Consider the following 20,030-nt stretch of genomic DNA (forward strand, 5'->3'; position numbering starts at 1 on the left):
TTCTGAGAAGATCCATAGTGAAGTATGTGGCACATTCACTTGTATTTTGGTGAAGAAAGAAGCTCTTTGCTAAGCTTTGCTATGATCTCAGATTTCTTTTCTTCTTCTTCTTCCATTTTCTTTGTGCCCACCAATGCTTTCTGCAGGTATTTAAACCCATGGTACAAAAGAGAATATAATGTAGCTAAGTGGGTAGAAGATGTGAATAAAAACACTGAAGGACCGTACTTTAGGTATTTCTGAAATCATTGTATTTTTTAAAATGTATTTATTTCCAGAGCTGTTGCAGCACATTATGACTGGACCTGCTGCCTTGTATAAAAGTACAAGCTACTGCAGGTGGAAGTGGCCCTTGTTCATTTGCTGCCTCTGATAACTGTCCAGCTTCATGTGCAATTGCAGCTCCTGTTTGCATCCAGTGCTGAGGTCCCCTATGTAGAATTGCCGTAGTGCATGCTTCCTCCAGCACCACCATTATTTTTTTCCATTAATAAAAATTACTCAGTGAGTTAACAGGATTGCCACTAGCAATACAGAAATTGGTGTTTCCAACAGATCATACAGCACTTTAGTATCCACATTGTTCTACCCACTGCTCTGATAATGTCATTTTCACTGTACACGATATCCTGTTGGACAATTACATCTGCAATAAAATTCTGCTCTTATGCTGCAATGATGTGCATAATGTGCCATCAGGCAATGCAACAGGAACATGGGTGAAGGGTGAGTGCAAAACTCTACATACCAAACTCTAGTGGGTTTACATATTTTCACTGCAGATTTTTCAACAAATGTTCTTGATTTCAAACTGACGGTGAAATTATGCAAATACCAGCTACCTGCTAAGCTTGTTTTGAATCACTCTACTCTTCAGCTGATTTCTTGTATATGCATTCAGTTTATTGTTAGTAATAATTATTTTAATTCAGGATTCATATTTCTCCATGTTTATGGCATAGAATGGTTTTGTTCTTTGATTTCTTAGTCACATTGCTACCCTGTAAGATGTTTGGATTGTGTCTCAAAGAAAAGCATCCTTTGGATCTCATCTAATGCTTCTGTGTTACGCTACATACAGCACACCTTAAAGGAGGAGCATCTGGGCTGGAGAAACATTTTGACTGAATTTCACTTGTATATTTTTCAGTCCATGCTGAGAGAGAACATGCAGAGCGTAATGCAATAACCCAAAGGCTTGTTAGATCCTTGGTACAGGAGAATTGGTGTAGTTGAATTTAATATCCCAGACACTCCATCCGCTGATTACTTGGTTAAACCTGTGAGAGATAATTATAAACACAACTATGGAGAGGAACAGATCATGCCCCCTTTTTACATGAAAAACGCACTGCACTTTGTTCAAAATGAAGACCGATTGGTTATATCACTTTGTATTTTCAAACTTTCCAGTCATTGTGAAAACCATACAATGCCGTGGAAATGTTTTAAACTTCATTTTTAATCTTTTTAAGTGAGCAGAGTACTGAATAGTAGCTGTTAAGTTCTTTACTATCAGAATTGGATTCATATTAATTAGCCTATGGAGCTCAGTGCATTTGGAGCATAATTGAAAAAGGAATTATTCAATCATGTCCAAATAATAAAGACAAGAAGTCCATGTACAGTGCTGATGCATTAATCAAATCAATATGTTGAAGAAAACTCTATGGTCCAAATTCGATGCTATTTTACACAATCCAAAATGCAGCTACCTTGTTCAAGAGCAGGAAAAGAAAATGTGAAACAAGCAAATGACCCAATACTTCTCCTGAATGCTGTATGACACATGATTCTTCTGATTCCTGTATCTAGCAGAGGGCTGGTTTGGGCCCATTCGGGCCCTTCTTGCATAAGTATTTTCACTCAGATGGGTCAAAAAATTGGAACCTGTTGCCATGGGTACCTTCAGTGGAGGGGTGTACAACTCTCTTGAGGGAAGAATGGACAGCCTTTCCACTGTACTGTCAAAACAAATTGTGACTGAGTACATTTATATTGATAGAGTCAATACTTCTTTTGCAATGAAGTATTAACACAGCCACAATGGCAAGCCAGAAACATATTGTGTAATCAGTTAATTTGCAAAATAGATACTCAGTTTGAACCAACTGAATTATCGGGTCAATTTTCCACCTCCTGGGCCACTGCACATAAATTAACTTCATATCATATTTTAATACACTTGCTTATCCATATACAGTACTTAAAATTATATGATGGAAGCGTATTAAATATAAAATTAGCATAAAATCATCAGACAGGACACCTTAAGCAAGTCAGAGAAAGATGTCACTTACCAAAATTACATTTAGAATCCCCTGTAGTCTGGATATTACTGGAGATCTGGTGGACTGTTTATGTACTTAAACCTCCCACAAGGAGTGTGAACATCAGTATCAGGAATCACTTGTGAACATTTTCAAAGCTAGCTGAAAGATAAGAAGAAACTGAATGATGGCAGCTAGCTATGACCCTTCCAATAGATGACTCACAATTTACCCTATCATGGATTCTTATAACTCATTTAAGGCTATGAGGCAAATAAAGTAACAAATTTTAAATCTTCAACAGAAGAAAAGATTAAGTAGAACTTTGCACTTCAGTTTCCCTATTTGGGTTGAGCCTGGAATTACAAGAAAAGGTTTTTAAATGGTCTTAAATTCATGCAGTGTGCTAAACATCACATGCTACCCAGTTAGATATGGAACAATTAACCTCTATCTTAGGCTCTTTAATAGCTAGGATTACAACCATTATATATTTTCAATGCAGTATTAATAAATTAGATTAATTTTATATTTTGTGTCTTTATCCAGAAACCGTATTCCATAACTAGAAACATGCAAATCGCTTAGTCATGTCCTTTCTCCCATGTGCTGCGTATTAACTGTGTAGATTCTGATACAGTGATGCATGTACTGTAACACACTGCTGATTGTGAGTCTGTGGATGATCACTAGCTGTCACATGGAATGGCTGCCTACTAACCTGCTTATACCCCATTCATTCACTATTCTATACTGAGGCCTGCTGTTGCTTTCTTCACTGTAAACAGTGCAGAACTGACAGGATTTAAAATTTTTAAAATTCTGTTAATAATGTGGCAATATGGAAAATAGTATGATCAAATATTTATTATTTAGATATAATAGAAACTGCACAGCATTGCTGAGAACTAATTGAAATTATTTGACAGTACGTCTGAAATAAAATGATTGCCTCCAGTATACTAAACTTGATCCTTATTATATTGTGGTGACAAGATTGCCTATTTTTTAATACAAACATGCAAACCTATGTTTAGTAGCATGTAGCACTTATAATAGACTCCACAAACTAGTCTAAAATAGCCTAATATAGTAGGGTTCTGATTGGTGTGATGCCAGTTCCCTCTTCAGGTTTAACTCGAATGTTTGCAGTCTTAGTAGTGTTGTGACAATAGCCTGTCACTGCCGTCCCATATTACCTGGTGACATATAGTTCACATTCAGGGCTGTTTGTGGCTCTTCAATATACCTTTTGCAGAAACCAAATACAGAAGTGTCCTTATTCATTTATAACATCTCAATGGCTCTCAGAAATGAAGAGCAGAAATAAATTCTTGAAGGTTCTCCTTTTGTTTGGATGGTCAAACTTAAAGACGGTTGAATTAGAAGAGTATCCTTCATAGTTGATTGGCTAGATTTAATAACTTAAGCTACATGCAATTGCATTATTGCTATAAATTCTCATTTGCACCAATCTTGCCAGCTTTATGGCTGACCTTGGGTATGTCCTTGCAACAGTGAGCTATTCCTTGTAAAACATTAGAAACATGGAACATTATAACATAGAGATTTATTAGAAAATATGGTGCCAGGCTACAGTGAAGGAGCAGAAAGACAGATCTGTAGGACTCATACAGGTCATTACAGAAAATTATGATCCATCTAAAAAAAAGAATTTGCATTTGTTCTTAAGTAAAATTTTCTTCATTTAAAAAAAAATTGTGTTTTTTTTTGGTTTACATTTTAAAATCCTAATGTTATCCATGTTTGCAAATTATTTATTTTCACGACCGGTATCCATGTAATTGCTAATGAGATGAATTAAAAACAGGCTCCCTTTTAATAAATATAATTTTATTTCACCCAGAAGATTCCTTCAGAAGGATAACATTTTACCTTCTTCTCCATATAGGAAACAAAAACCTGAGATTGAGCATTAATACCAGAGCAATAGAGAACAGCTCTTAAATCATTCTGTTTTATGAAAACTCAAATATTGGTCAAGAGCCCATTTTAGTGAGTTTCCTGGATGGATTCTCTCTGCAAGTGTTTTCTCGTGCTATCTTCCAAACTTGCCGCACTACTTTTACATCATTACCCCTGTGGTGCTCCACTGATCCCTTTATCCAACTTGGAAGCACTAGTCTCTGCCAGGATCCCCCTGGATTCCTGGCCCAGTGGCATCTTTAAAGCCGAGCTGTGCAACCAATCAAGAATTGGCAGGCCACATCTGCCCGACATTTGTTGTTTTATTTGTTCAGAATGTATCAGACAGAGGGCAATTACTACCTCTCTTTGCTGACAGGGACCTGTGCTGCTATCTTCTCCCACTTCTTAATCCCAAATAGATACTTGCAATATTAAAAACAATGCTCTTGGAATGTATACTTAGTTTTTGCCCCTCAGTGGCCTGAAGCCTTGAACTACCATTCAAATATCATGGAGTTACAGGTGGGTGATCCAATAACATGCAATTATTATCTGGGGCCAGCCAGCCAGTTAGCAGATTGATTGAAGTCACCCAGCTGATTCAATCCACAGTCACCTTCTGCACCCAGCAGCACAGCTCCAGCTGGCAGTTTAAAATAGACTCCTGTTAGTTAGTTCAGCATCGTATCTACTGAGCCTCCAGCCCCAAAGCTTACTATTGGAGGTTAATTCTGCTTATGACTCTTTGTGGAGAAAATCAGAGAGGGATCAGTACTCTCTTTAGAGATGTACAGCACGGAAACAGACCCTTCAGTCCAACCCGTCCATGCCAACCAGACAACCCAAATCAATCTAGTCCCACCTGCCAGCACCCAGCCCACATCCCTCCAACCCCCCACCCCCACCCATACACCCCTCCAGATGCCTTCCAAATGTTGAAATTGTACCAGCCTCCACCACCTCCTCTGGCAGCCTACCCCACACATGCACCACCCTCCGCGTGAAAAAGCTGCCCCTCTGGTCCCCTCTAAGTCTTTCTCCTCTCACCCCAAACCCATGCCCTCCAGTTCCGGGCTCCCCACCCCGGGAAAAGACATGGGCTATTCATCCTATCCATGCCCCTCATGATTTTACAAACCTCAGAGTCCTGCATGACGGAAACAGGCCCAAACTGGTCCATGTCAACCAAAATGTCCATCCACGCTAACCCCATTTCCCTGCACTTGGCCCATATCCTGCTAAACCTTTCCTATCCATGTATTTGTCCAAATGCCTTTTAAATGGTGTTACTGTGCCTGCCTCAACCACTTCCACTCATTCCATATGCGTACCACCCACCATGTAAAAATGTTGTCCCTCAGGTTCCCTTTTATTCTTTCCCCTCTAACCTTAAACTGATGTCCTCCAGTCCTTGATTCCCAATGCTGGGGAAAAGACTGAGTGCATTCACCCTATCCATGCCTCTCATGATCTTATACACTTCCATAAGGTCCCCCCTCAGTATCCTACGCTCAAAAGCAAAAGGTCCTATCTTGTCCAACCTCTCCCTATAACTCAGATCATTGAGTCCTGGCAACATCCTTGTAAATTTCATCTGCGCTCTTTCCAGTTTAAGAACATCCTTCCTATAGCAAGGTGACCAAAACTGAACACAATACTCCAAGTGCGGCCTCACCAACTTCTCTTTGTTAACTCATTTTAAAACTGCTTGCTATCTGCTTTGATATTTCTGGTTAGCTTTTTCTTGTACTCTGATTCTTTTCCCACTTAATTAATTTCTTTTTTGCATTGCGTCTATCTTCTGACCTACCATCTGCATTTGTAGAATGATATGCTTTTAATTCAGTCCTATCTTTAACATTTCTAGTTAACCACGGATGATGGGTCTGTCCCTTGGAAGATTTTATACTCATTAGAATGTATCTATTTTGTATATTTTGAAATATCCTCTCACATATCTGCTATTACATCTCTATTGACCTTTATTTTGTCGTATTTTGCCATTCACGTTGAATTCATCAAAAATTTGGAATTATGAATCTCACGATGTTCATGAAACTGTTGTCAGTTATGGCAACAACCCATCTGGTTCACTAATGTTCTTTAGGAAAGGAGACTGCTGTCTTTATCTGGTCTGATCTACATGTGACTCCAGACCCACAGCTTAACTCTTAACTCCCTTTGGGCAATTAAGGACAGAAAGTAAATGCGGGCCTAGCCAGAGAAGCACACCTCCTGTGAATGAATAACAAGAAACTTTAGTTAGCTCTGCCTTCGTGTCCTCAAAATTGACCTCAGTTAATTTTTTTCAAGCAATCTTGGACCCACGCCTCTCTCTCTCAAACTAAAGATTTAATCATATTATGATAGTCATAATAATAGACAACAGGTATTTACCTTTGAATTTAATGCGATATTTAACAGCTGAAGTTCACATTTTGCAAGTTCTCTGCATCTCAGCAGGGTCAGTATGGCGTGGACAATGCTTCTTTAGTGAAACTGATAGGTTGGAAAGCTTTCAAACAGTGAAACTGAATAAGTGAGAGACAGCTGTATTTCTGAGAGAGTGCTTTCGCTGCTTGACAAATGATTTCCAACAGCATGGAAGTCTGTTCATCAGTCATCGCCTGTGCTTGATCTGCACTTGTCTGCTGTCAGCCCAGCACCATGATATAGGAGCAGCTATGGGCTCCAACTTGCACCTCTGATGCGGAACAAGAGGAGCAGCTGGAGCAACAGCAGCAAAAACTGCCTTCTCTTCACTCCACAGGGCAGAAGGGATGGACCCAGAAATCCAGCATTAAGGAGGTAAATCCCTCAAGCAGTGTTTACAGACAGAGAATCATTTTCAGACATGTGCCTCAGGAAGCTCACTGGGAAAGACTGTGGATGATGTGTTATCTCATTGCCCTTTCATAACCTCCTGATTCCCTTGAACCTCTTCGTGCACTGTGTCTGGGTTGGAGAGATTATTCCCCTATTGCTCACTTCCTGGACTGTTTCCATCCACAATTGCTTGGATAGAGAGGCTGGCCCCTTCTTCCAGTATTTGGCAAATATCACCTCACTTCAGTCCCTCAGCTCCCATAACAGGATCTCCAAGTAGGAGTCAGTTTCTTTTTTTTATTCATGCGTTTGCTGAAGTTTTAGGAATCAACATATAGTTAAAGTATTTTTAACCCTGCCAAGATCTCTGTAATTAGAAGTTCTTCCTTTGCTAGATTAGATATAACATGGCATCTACCCTTTCTGATGGAAAACCTAGAGGTGGGATGCTAATGGCAGGATTGCGATCGAGAACCACAGCAAAGCCCACATCAAAAGCAAATGGTCTTCTCACTCATTACCTATTGCTGTGACATGAAGCTCAGTTTCATTGAGTTTCCACCAATGACTCTGAGAATGTTGGGGAACATATTTTTCATCTTCATTCATGGGCATTATTGGAGTAACATATAGAAACATATAAGCTAGAAGCAGTAGACCATTTGATCCCTTGAGCTTGCTCCTTTCAATATGATCATGGATGATCATTGAGCTCTATACTCTAATCCCACCATCCTCCCATATCCCTAGATCCTTTTAGACACCCTCCTTGAAAACACATCATGTTTTGGCCTCAACCGCTTTCTGTGATTGTGAATTTTGCAGGTTCACCACTCTCTCAGTGAAGCTATTTCTTGTCCTCTCGGCCCCAAAGGTTTACCTCTTTAATCCTTAAACTATGATCCCTGGTTCAGGTACATTTTTCCTATACTTAGCTTGTCTAGTCCTGTTAGAATTTTATAGCTATCGATGAGACACCCCTCATTCTTTTAATCTTCAGTGAATACAATCGTAACCAATTCAATCTCTAGTCCTGTTATCCCAGGAATTAATTTATTTTGTAGCATTTATTTCCCATCCTTAATTTCTCAAGATGATAATGTGGCTGTATTTCTAACAACTAGGAGGAGTAGGGATGTTGTGGTAATGTCTAGTAATCCATAAGCCCTGGCTATTACTTTAGGGGCATGGGTTCCAATGAATTTAAATTCAGTTAATAAATCTGGAAGTAAAAGCTAGTAACTGATTGTAGAGAAAACTCATCTCATTCACTAATGTGTTTTAGTGAAGGAAATCTGCTATGCCTATCCTGTCTGACCTACATGTGAACCTAGACCCAGGGGCAATGTGGTTGACTCTTAACTGCTCTGTAAGATCAATTCATTTGTCAGGTAAGTAGGGGTGGGCAGCAAATGTTGGACATGGTGGCCACATCATTTGAACAAATAGTGAGAAAATAACAGCTTCAACTAGTCTCTCTCCCAATCCACAACATAACCAGAGAGATATATTCCCCAAGAAAAATAGGAACTCAGCAACATGTGCAAGTCGATTCACATTTTGCAACACTACTTTGTTGTTCAGTTGCATTAGAAGTACAATGGATATTTGGAAAGCAGTAATGTTTGATGTTTGCTGTGAATTTTCTTTCAGTGAACTAAAAACAGCAACTTCCATTTATTTAGCACTTCCAACAGAGAAAATACGTCAAAATGCTGAGGCATAGGGACAAATTATTAAAGCTGATTCACGTGAGGCAATACAGAGGAACCTCGATTATCTGAATTTCGGATTATCCAAGCAAGATTGCAAGGTCCCGATGCTTGGCTAAACTGTGCTATTTGAACATTTGATTATCTGATCAAAATACTCCCTGCCCGTGTCGTTCGGATAATCGAGGTTCCTCTGCATTGGGAAAAGTGATCAAAACGTTGATCAAAGAGAATTTGTTTAGTCGGCTCATAAGGCAACAGAAGGAAGTGTAGGGGTGGGTAAGAGAAAAATTCCAAAGTGATAGCAAAAAGTGTGGCCCTAAAATAAAATTGGGAGAGCATCATTCTAAATTTGATTTATGTTGAAAAACTTAACAACCTTTGAATAAAGCGTGGGCTAATAAGGAAGCTTGGGCTAATAAGGAAGCATATTTGTAAATTTCACACCTTAATATGATTCTCTTCATTAGCTACTTCCAGGTTAAGTAATCACTTCAGGCAATTTTAATATCAAGCATAATGCTACTAATGCTGCTTATTTTGAGTTTTGCGTAATCATAATTTTTGTTTGCTGGTCAAAATTTTCTTCTGCATTGATTCCTTTGTCTGGTCTTGAACCCGTGCCTTTCATACTTGTGTCTGCAATGTTTGCTGCTTGCTTTATTCACTTACCAATATATATAGTTTCTTGTGTTTGGTCTCACCTTATAAGTAACAAGCCTTACCTTATAAATACAAACCTTTGCCAGATGCATGTAAACAAAGTGATCTTGATTTATTTCCTCTCTTTGTATTGCCTATGATAAATGTTTAACAATCAGCCAGCAGTATGATGTACCAGCCTGGTCTGTACTAAATTAACACAATTTTTCTTCTCTCATACATCCTATACCACAAAACATTCCTTGATTAGGGCATTTTGTTCCTAAACATGCACTGATTTGGCTCTGCATCAGACCACCTGCAAATACCAGGACAGTTAATAGCTTGAATTAATCTTCCTGCAGGGAAGTTTCTTACCTGCACTTCACCATTGCACAACACGAGTGCAGATGGATAATAAAATGCATTTTATAGAGAGAGTCCACTTTTATCACATAATAATTGTCTAATAGTCAAAAATAACAACGAAAAAAAAATCCCTTTACCAAATTACCAGTTTATTGGGTGTTTTTCAATTAAACTCCACCAGCACTGATACAGATTCAGTACTCTGGCTGCTATTCTCTTGAGGATGTCAAAGGCTGTGTTGATTTTTGATTTTTCATCTTAGGACTTTGTCTCCTTCTAAGTCACATTCATCATCCAATGGGTCCATTGCTTCTAGTAGGAAATGCCCATACCCAATGCCACCTCTTCCAGATGAAGAGGCAAAAGTTGGTCGACAAAGTGCACGGGTAAGTAAATTGTAAATGTGTAATCAGTTTCTGTGGTAATAATTTGAACAGCTTTCATTAAGATAAACAGATATGGAATTTATTTGAGCACAGCTCATCAGTTGGAACACTGAATTGATATGGCATTACGTATGTCAATGAACACCAAAAATATTTGTAAATATCATTTATTACCTGAATACCATAGTTCTCTACAAATAACATCATGAAGAATAACATTCCCATTTATAAGCAGATCTGATCCTAAAATAGTTGCCCTAGCCATCAGTAAAGTTATATTTATTATGTGGCAAACTATAAAATGAAAGAATATGAATTTTAGTTTTCTCCAAGTAGTATCCTTGATTATTTAAAGACTGCCAAATCATTGTGTTTGCATTCATTAAGCCACAGGGCAGGTTGGAGATTCAGGCTTAAAGACGATCAGAGCCGAATTGGGGAAATTAAACTCTGTGCTATTAACAATACGCTGAACAGCACGTGAGCTGTCTAACCAACTAAGCTGACCAGCAATCTCAAAATTCAAATCTATTTGATGAAATGAAGTGTCTTATTGTATATTAAATCTGTGACTCTTAACTTAAAGATATCAAATTCTGTCTTGCAACTTCTGGTACTAACCTTCTGGTGCATGCATAAGTGAAGAAAACCAAAGGACAAAAATAACAAAAATGTTCCTGAAATATTTTTATTCAGACAAGGAGATGGGAAAACTCTTCATCTTCCAAGCACATCATGTTTGATGTTGTTAAATGGCAATTCTTATATGGACTGTTTGTAGAAGAATATGAAAAAAGACATCAGAATTCATTATCTTTCAGTCAAAATATTAAACAGTACATTGCCACTCAAATAGTGAAATTGCAAGAAAATTCAGAAACAGTATAGATTTCTGTTGTTATGCTTGATGGTTGGCATTAATAAGATACTTTAAACCTTGTTTGTTCCAACTGTATTATAGTGATCACAAACTAAGGTGCTCTACTTGTCTCTAAATTACTATTGCTCCTACACAACTGTATACATGTGAAGGCTGAGACGAACAAATGTTGATTTATATCTTTTTAATCTTTACACCATATTAACAGTTTAAAAATACTTCGATTGTACAACTTATTGTAACATTTTCTGTTCATTAATTTTAGTCACGACACATTCAACTGTATGTACTTTAAGTACAAAGGAGAATTTGGGATCAGTGAAGCTTATTATCTAGGTTTCTACATAGTAGCAGTAGCCCTACACTTGTTGATCTTTTCAGCATTGTGATTTGGAAAGGCTTGAGATGTTGTTGAATTAGGGGCTGGAAAGTATAGAAATAATGAAAATGAAATCGAATTTGGATAAATAAGCAAGTGTTGCCTTTTGATAAAAACTGAATAGTTTTCTTTGTCTCATTTGTAAAACCATTCTAATATATGTTTATGTTTCTTCCACAGCTCTGGGAGACCTCCATTTAGACTTCTATTCAGTGGATCTGAGCTACTAAAGATTTCCATTTTCTTCCACTTTTATAAAAGGCAGCCTTATGTCAATGTCTTTTAATTAATGGCTCTCTGGAGCACCAGTGAGCTTTTTGGAAGATAGGAGTTGAAAACACATACTCCGCTGTCTTCAAAGAGCTACTAAATAGAAAATACTGAGCAGATTCTGACTCATTACTAATAAAACAATTGACAATCTATTGATGGAGAGTCAGAATTCTGTGGAAAGCACAGCACTGACAGTGATCTGGGAATGGAAAATCCTCCTGAAACAGTCAATTAAAAATAGCCTTGCCATTTATTCTCATTTGTTATGGTGCTTAGTCCGGTGGAAGAAGACAGAGAGAAGCTATTTTCAACAAGATTTGGTTGACTGCCCCATGCACAGATTCACTGGACTGAATAATACTGAATGCATGAATCCGTTATGAAACCAATTCTATTAATCTCTAACAACAAAGTGCTTGCAGAAACAAACAAGAAATGTATGATTTTGGCAAAGGCTGCTTTGGGTTAATCTGTATAACAGGATTTTAAAAATTGCATCTGTAAGGGTTTTTGTGGAAAACAATGGTGTATGCAACTGAAGACCCGATTGGTCTGTTTGTATTCATATCTTTGATACTGGCAGAAGCGCTTGCTCTGAAAGTTTTTTTGTAAATATGTACAGTTTTTACATATTGTCTGACAAACATGAACCAGTGGAAGTTTGCAATGTTAAGCTGAAACAGGGTCATACCTAGCTTAATATTACAGTTTCATCTGATTAAATGGGTGTCTTGTGTAAAGGATTAAGTCTCTTTGAAATTGCAGCAGGTACAAATTATCAATTATTTCCCGATAACTGATCATTTAATTTAGTCGAGATCACCAGTAATCATAAGTATTGTTCAAAGTATGGACTATTAAAATTTATAATTCATAGTTATGTCTTGCACGTACAAATAAAATTAGCAAAGTAAATGGATAATGTCAAATGTTAGACACACACTGTTATTAAAGAAAGGGCTAGGGTGTGCCTTTACTATCAGCTGTATTTGATCAAACATGATAACTTTACAACTAGATATCAAATCTTCATGTTGCATTTGTTAGATAATCATGATCTATGTTCTACAGTTAATCAAATATGCCTTCCCCTTAAACAGGCAACATATTCATTCAGCCCAATTTCCATAACTCTTTTTAATAAGAACAGTAATTAATTTAATCAGTGGCTCATGCTGTCAGCATATCTTCAACAGTTGGGGGAAAATTTCTAAAAAATTAAAAAGCGAATGAACAGCTTTGGTTTGAACAATAGGATAGGTTTTCAACTTACTGCCTGGGCATGAACCAGCAATTGTGGCAATCTTCTGATATCTTTGAGGAAACTCAAAACATGTACAAAAATGCAGCAAAGAAAATACTATTTTACAGTGGTATAACATTGCAGTAGAGCGTGACTATTCATATGCAGCAATTCTATGGAAGAACCATCCACTTGATCGCAAACTCTGCTTTTCTTTTCTGACATCCTTTTGTTTCTCAAATGATTAGCTATTTCCCTAATGAAAGTTGTTATTGATGCTCCTTCTATCATCATTGCTTTTGTAGGAATTCCAAGAAACTTCTGTGTCATTTTTTTTTCCTCCCCGGCCTCTCCCTTTGTTCATTGGTGACTATTTTAAATATAGAAATAGTTCTTCCCCATTCACTGTACTGAACCCCTCATAACCTTTAAACAACTCAACCAGATCCCTTCCTGACCTTATTTATTCAAGTGAAAGCTTTAATGCCCCTTTATTCCTAGTTTCAATTTTGCAATTACTCTGTACATTTCCTTGCCACATTAATCTAACTATGGCCTAACCAATAATCTGTAATGGTTTAGGATTTCCTTTTTTTTGTTTTTTTGAAGATCTGTTTATAAGTCACAAACTAAGATCCTATGCTAGGTGCATATTAGCCTAAGACTGCTAGCAGTGAAGATTAATGGTGAATTAAACTTTGAAAGTACAGATGCTACAATTCTCTTGGGTCAGTTCAGTTAATAGACTTAGAACTAATTATTTTTGGAACTTGGGAGTTTATTGTCCTAGTTAACTTGCAAGTTTACTTTCTTGAACCATTGCTGTGTGTGAGATAATGGTGCTTTATCTTGAATAGCTACTGGGATTTACTACTGATATGTATTACTAACAATTGTTTTTGATGATTCACACAATTTTTACTTTCTCTAGGTTACCTTTACCACTCACAAAGGATTTGGACAAAGTGTCGCTCAGCCTTTGACACATCCAGCTTCTTCTATTTCATGCTTTCCTAAATAGCTTCCCATCTTCTTCCTTCTGAATGTTCAGCTCATTTAAACTTCTGCTGCTTACATTCTATCCTGCACCAGATTTGTTCACTCATCACTTTTACCATTAGCTTATATATCAGCAGTGCTTCCTCCAAAGTTCACATTCTAGTATTCTCCCCACGCTATGTCTCTGCCAGTCCCTTCACCCGTCACCATAGACTTTTATTAGATTTAAAGTCACTGCTGCTCCAGCATGTTTTTTGTGGCATCCCTTATTTCATTTCATCATTGTTGGATATGTGTTCACCTGCCTGGACCTCAAGCTCTGGAATACATTACTTTAACTCCACTGACTCACCACCTCCCTGTCCTGCATAAAACTCAACACATTAAACAAGTTTTTGGCTACTCATCCTAACTCCTTCTTCATTTTTATGGATTAAAGACTCAAGATAATGCTGAACTGTTATATTTAGCTGCTTATTTCCAATCTTCAGTTGAATGATTTATAGGTCATTCTCAATATTTGTATAACTTGTATAACATCTCTGCTAATCTTGACTATTCATTCAGACAGGCAAGTGGTTGAGACATTCTCTCAATTATTCTCACGAAAGGTTATAATAAGAATTAGACGTGAAATTCCTGAGGTCACGATCCTGACAATTAATGTGATGATACACAACAGCACTAATTTTCCAGCACCAACTTGAGGTGGAGGAATGTAAACTCTCAATGTTTAGAATGTCCACCCTCAAACTCTATCCCTGACAATCATTTGCCTTATTATGATTAGACATGTACTACCAAATCTCCACTGTTTTCCAAGTGGATATTTCAACGCCCACTTGTTATAGTGGGAGACAGTGAAACTCAACATAGAATTTCAGAACATATAGATTTACATCAAGAAAACCATATAAAGCATTGGTAGTTTGATTTTGAAATTTCCACCTAATTATTAGCAAATAATGGTTGTATAATTTAAATTGTTATTGGTGTTGTCACTGAAGTCACTTTATTTCTTGAACCTACTAAGATATCTTGACAATCTCAGAATGTGTTAAACGATTCTATTTTGATACTGTTATACTTTTTAAAGATGTTTGCTTTCATGATACGATAACTGCAATCTTTCTCCTCATCCTTTTTTTTGGTCATCTCAGTAAGCCTATCACAAAGTATTAGAATTTCCTTGAGTTGCTTGTTTCACCACTGAATCTTCAGTACATCGCCTATTGTGACAGGCAAATGGGTATTCTGCTGCCCTTTCTGTGATAGCACTGCTTTCACTGAGAGAAGCACCTCCAAGGACGCTCCAAAACAACAATTTTTGTTCCTTTGGAAGTTAAACTTTAAAGTGCTAGATGTGTGTCTGTCAAGACTTTGTATTATGCTTTCTATTTTAAAAAAAAAGTTTGATCATTTCTTCATCTACAAAGAGTTTCAGCATTTTCCACCAAGTGTGAGCAATAGAGTTTAAACTAAATTAGTTTTAAGAGTTTGAAAAGTAGGCAGGAGCATTCATTGACCGGCAGTGCAGGTGAGAAATGCCCAGCTTATGCTGACTGTGGGACAGGTCCTATCAGTCATCCATTTGGGATCGGTTTTTAAATTGTCTCAACATCAAATTCCAACAGGCAAGGTAATATGGGAACAATTGCAGCATTTGATTTCATTATCTGAGTTCTGGCACTTTAGACCTACTTGCTGGAGGAGATGAATGCAGTAAAATCATTCCTTCTACTTTCGATATGACTGAACTGTAATCCTTGAATTGCATTGCATCACTATTATCAACATATGATGTGAATTTCTATATGTAGAAGCAGCTAACTTTGTAGATATTAAATTATATGTCATTATATAACAAAGTACATTTCTGTGAAACAATTAGAATGGCTAAACGTTTGCATTTGGTACTTACTTACTGTTAGGGGATATTGAAAGTGTATGATAAATTGTCCCTTATATTTTCAGCCGCTTTGTCTGTACTGCATACACCAGTGCATACTGAAAAATATTGTTTGACATTTACCATATATTCTGCATGTCAAAAAGGTAACAATGTCATGTCACTTTATAATTTATGGAATGCCTATTTTTTAAAAACTGAGATCAGCTTCAATATTCATCTTTGACTATAGTGATGTAGCTGACATTGTAACAGGCTGGTTATAATGCTAATCATTGAAGCAATGTTGTATTGAGACTGTTGGCATTTTCATTTTTACACTTTTTAATCCATTTTATACTTGCTCCAAATGCTTCTGTAGAATGGCAAAAGAATGTTGCACCAATTACACAATTGTATCTTGCTGATCTAGAAAAAAGCTCATTTTCTTTGGCTGAGTAGTAAGCTTCTATTGGCCGTGTACATTATCACACATTGTATATAATGCGACACTGATGAATTCTCATGCTTTTCTGAAACAATGCTGTTGTAATATATTATCTTAATAAAAAAAAGACCTCCAGTTAATCTGGAATTTGATTTGCCTGTTAATGTCATCCCTGGATTGGAATTTGTTTTTTTTTTAATTTTGCTGTTCAATTAGTTAAAAAAAATTGGGATAGTTTTTAAACTTGCTGCCCAGCCATGAATCTTCTAAGTCAACTGCCCATTATGGAGCTTACTTGATATCCATTTTAGTGAGATGATTTTGATCTTCCAGGGCATTTCTCATAAATAGATTAGTTTCTTACTGCTTATTGCTGTGTTGGTAACAGGTATTTAAATCTCATGAAATGAAACTCAGATTAGGCTGGAACTTTGATATTTATTACTTTCCAGTCAAGCAATTTAATATGCACTATTGCAGGATGCCTAATGAGATCATTCACTGGATTTGGTGCAAAATTTCAACCATTTACTGTGGTTCCCTTGCAGCCTATTGCTATAAATCACAAAATTTATTAAAGTAAAACAATACACAATCTGACAATTGGAAGATTATTCGGTATACAGGTTCACTGAGATTGTTAGGGAAGCCTGAGGAAAATAGACCAGCAGCCTGACACCCTTATTGAGAGAAAGTGAGGACTGAAGATGGTGGAGATCAGAGTCGAGTGTGGGGTGCTGTAAAAACACGGGTCAGGTAGCTACCGAGGAGTAGGAGAATCAACATTTCGGGCATAAGCCTTTCATCATTCCTGATATGCTTTTCCAGCACCACACTCTCAACCACACCATCCCTGCTGATACAACAGGGAACCACTCAACCTATGGAACAAGAAAGACGAGATAAGTCACTGAAGGTTAATGCATTAATTTTTCATTAATTTGCTTTTTATTACTTGATTCTTGAAGCACATTAAAATGTGTATCAAACCATTTCCATGGGGACCCACTTCTGTTGCATTCTCCTTTGTCAATTTGCAACTCCATCCTAATACGTATTTGTTGCTTATATTTTTTTCTCATGCCCATGGACAATTGCTATATTCATCATCAAACGTCTTTTCCAAGTAGAGAGCGCCAATCTGGATTAGTGGTGCTGGAAAAGCACCTCGGATGCTGCCTGAACTGCTGTACTTTTCCAGCACCACTAATCCAGAATCTGGTTTCCAGCATCTGCAGTCATTGTTTTTATCCAAAGACGATTCTAAACAATTTCTTGTCATGCAATGTCATGTTTCTAAACCTTTCAAACGGTGGGACTATGAAGTCTCGATTTTAATGCTGACAATAGGAATAGATGTGGTTGAATGGTGAAATTCTGAAAATAGCAAGCTTTTATTTCCCCAGTAATATTGATCTGGAATGAATGACCTAAAAAATGATGGAAACAGACATCATAACTTTTTAAAATGGAAATAGCTGAATACCCGAAAAGGAAACATTTGCAGGCGTCCAAGTAAGGAGCAGAGTTGTGACACCAAAAAAATAGCTCTTTAAAAGGCAACAGGTGTGAATAGACAAATGATCCCATTTTGTGCTGCATGAAGCTGGGTATTCATAATCAATTGAGGAAGTAAATGCAAGTGTAGCAGTATTATTAAGATCAGGCTTCATTGAGCGACTTGCAACTAGTCCTTCTACTTTTCCTCTGGCAAGCTTCTTGACCCACGTGAAATGAATGACAGCATAAGTCTTCCATCTCTCCAGTATGGAAGATTTGTCCCAATAATTGCTGACTTTACTAGTTCTAGGTACATTTGAAAGTACTTGAATGTAAGCTCTGTAATTTTTCAAGGCGATGCTGTTCATTTTCTAGATCATCTTGATCATCTAATGATTTCCGAATGCAGTTTTTCAGTTCTTCAATTCCATATTTAGTTGATGCAGATACTGGGATTATGTGGTGAAACTGGATTGGTCTTATGGGAGTCACCTTTTCTGGCAATAAATGATAGAAAGCTACAGGGAAACAAGAAAATAAATCAAGATGGAATTAACAGAATAGTTCATTAGATTTGTTGACTAATAATGACAGAACTTGAATTCAAGAATAGAAATGTACAAGTTACAAAAAATTGTGGAATTTAGAACATTAAAAATGTTTGTTGGATACCTGGCATTAAGTGTTTGTATTTAAATAACATGACCAGGAACAACATTGCGTTATTCAGCCCCTTGAGATTGCTGTGCCATTCAATAAGAGCATAGATGATTTATCTGTAACCTCAAATCCACATTCCCTCCTATTACTGAAACTATTCGCCTATTCACTTAATAAAAGTCAGTTTACTTATTGAGGATACAGAGGAGATTTCTCAGGGTGCTGATTTAGAGGGTCTGAGATATAAAGAAAGACTGGATAGGGTAGGTGTATTTTTTTGGCACGGCAAAGGTTACAAAAGTGACCAGATAAAAGTATTAGATTACAAGGGACATGTATGGGTGGCCAGGAAGGCACTTTTGCATTAGTAGAGAGGCCAACAGCTGGGCGGGGATGGGGTGAAACATTTAGAATAAGAGGTAGAAGGCGAGAGCAAGTTGAGAAAAAACTGTTTTCACCCAGAGAATGGTGGGAGTCTGGAAATGACTGGCTGATTTGATCATCTCCAACTCCTCCTACGTTATCCCCACAACCCTAGATTCCCTTTCGGCTTAAACATCTGTTTACCTCCGCCTGTAATGTACTCAAATACTTAATCTCTACAGCTCTCTGCAGTAAAGAGTCTGACAGATTCACCCTTCAAAAAGAAACTCCTCATCTCTGTCTGAAATTGGTCACCCCTTCACCTGAGATTATACATTCTGGTCCTCGACTCACCCACAAGTCCATATCCAATATGTCCAGTCCCCCTAAGAATCTTATGTTTGAATAAGATCTCCTCTCTTTCTGCAAAACTCCCAATGAGTGCAAGGCCAATCTACACAACTTTTCCACATATGAAAATCTCTCCATACCCATAATCTAGTGAGCCCTCTAAGAAATTCCTTCAATTCTGGTATATCTTTCCTTATCTTTCTCCATTTTAATAATATTCAGCTACTCTATTCTTCTGCCAGCCTGCAAAACCTCACATTCCGCCACAGTATATTCCATCTGCCAAGTGTTCTTCCATTTACTTAACCTGTTTATATCCCTCTGCAGACTCAGTGTCTCCTCACCATTTGCCTTCCTGCCCATTTTTGTGTTTTCCTCAAAGTTGGCTATAGTACTTTTACTATCCGCCTCTAAGTAATTTATATATCCCAACTATAAAATTACTGTGACCCCAGCGCTTATCCCTTTGGCACTCTACTAGTTACAGTTTGCCAGCCTGAAAATTACCCCCTTATCTCTACTCTGTATTAACCAATCCTCTAACCATGCTAACACATACCCACAACACCATGGGTTCTAATCTTATTAAGTTGCCTGTGTGGTACCTTATCAAACACCTTCTGAAAATTCAAATATATGTTACATCTGCAAGCTCCCCTTTAATCTTGCTTGCTATTCCTTCAAAGAATTCTAAATAATTTTGTCAGGCATGATTTTCATATCATGAAGCCATGCTGATATTTGATTTTAAATGCTATGCTATTACATTCTTTGTAATATACTCTTAAAGTTTTCCCAGTAAGCGATGTTATCTAACCATCTCTCCTTGACTTTCAATGGCATTACCATTGCTGAAAACACCACTGTTAATACTCTGGCTATTAACATTGACCCGAAACTAAAGTGGTCGAG

The 20,030-nt window shown here is 37.4% G+C and overlaps 2 protein-coding genes across 8 annotated transcripts in view; one reads left to right on the plus strand and one right to left on the minus strand.

Annotated features, from left to right (window-relative positions):
- The window catches only part of adam22 (ADAM metallopeptidase domain 22), a 390,158-nt gene extending 376,756 nt beyond the window's left edge, over positions 1-13,402 (plus strand). For 3 of the 7 annotated variants that reach the window (XM_043690348.2, XM_087987351.1, XM_087987352.1), the window contains 3 exons: positions 700-726; positions 10,011-10,134; positions 11,574-13,402. In XM_043690348.2, the coding sequence (XP_043546283.1) occupies positions 700-726; positions 10,011-10,134; positions 11,574-11,594 (172 nt within the window). In that variant the 3' untranslated portion in view covers positions 11,595-13,402. Of the gene's footprint in view, positions 1-146; positions 234-699; positions 727-10,010; positions 10,135-11,573 lie in introns of all 7 variants that reach the window. The other 4 variants (XM_043690349.2, XM_043690352.2, XM_043690353.2 and 1 more) reach the window with 2 other exon arrangements.
- Positions 13,403-16,662: 3,260 nt separating this feature from the next.
- The window catches only part of gtpbp10 (GTP-binding protein 10 (putative)), a 54,563-nt gene continuing 51,195 nt past the window's right edge, over positions 16,663-20,030 (minus strand). The window contains exon 10 of the mRNA XM_043690355.2: positions 16,663-18,262. Coding sequence (XP_043546290.2) covers positions 18,051-18,262 — 212 coding nt within the window. The 3' untranslated portion in view covers positions 16,663-18,050. The remainder of the gene's footprint in view (positions 18,263-20,030) is intronic.

Source organism: Chiloscyllium plagiosum, unplaced genomic scaffold (genome assembly GCF_037043375.1).
Source record: "Chiloscyllium plagiosum isolate Xiang-an unplaced genomic scaffold, Cpla_swu_hap1 HiC_scaffold_5, whole genome shotgun sequence".
Lineage (NCBI taxonomy): Eukaryota > Metazoa > Chordata > Chondrichthyes > Orectolobiformes > Hemiscylliidae > Chiloscyllium > Chiloscyllium plagiosum.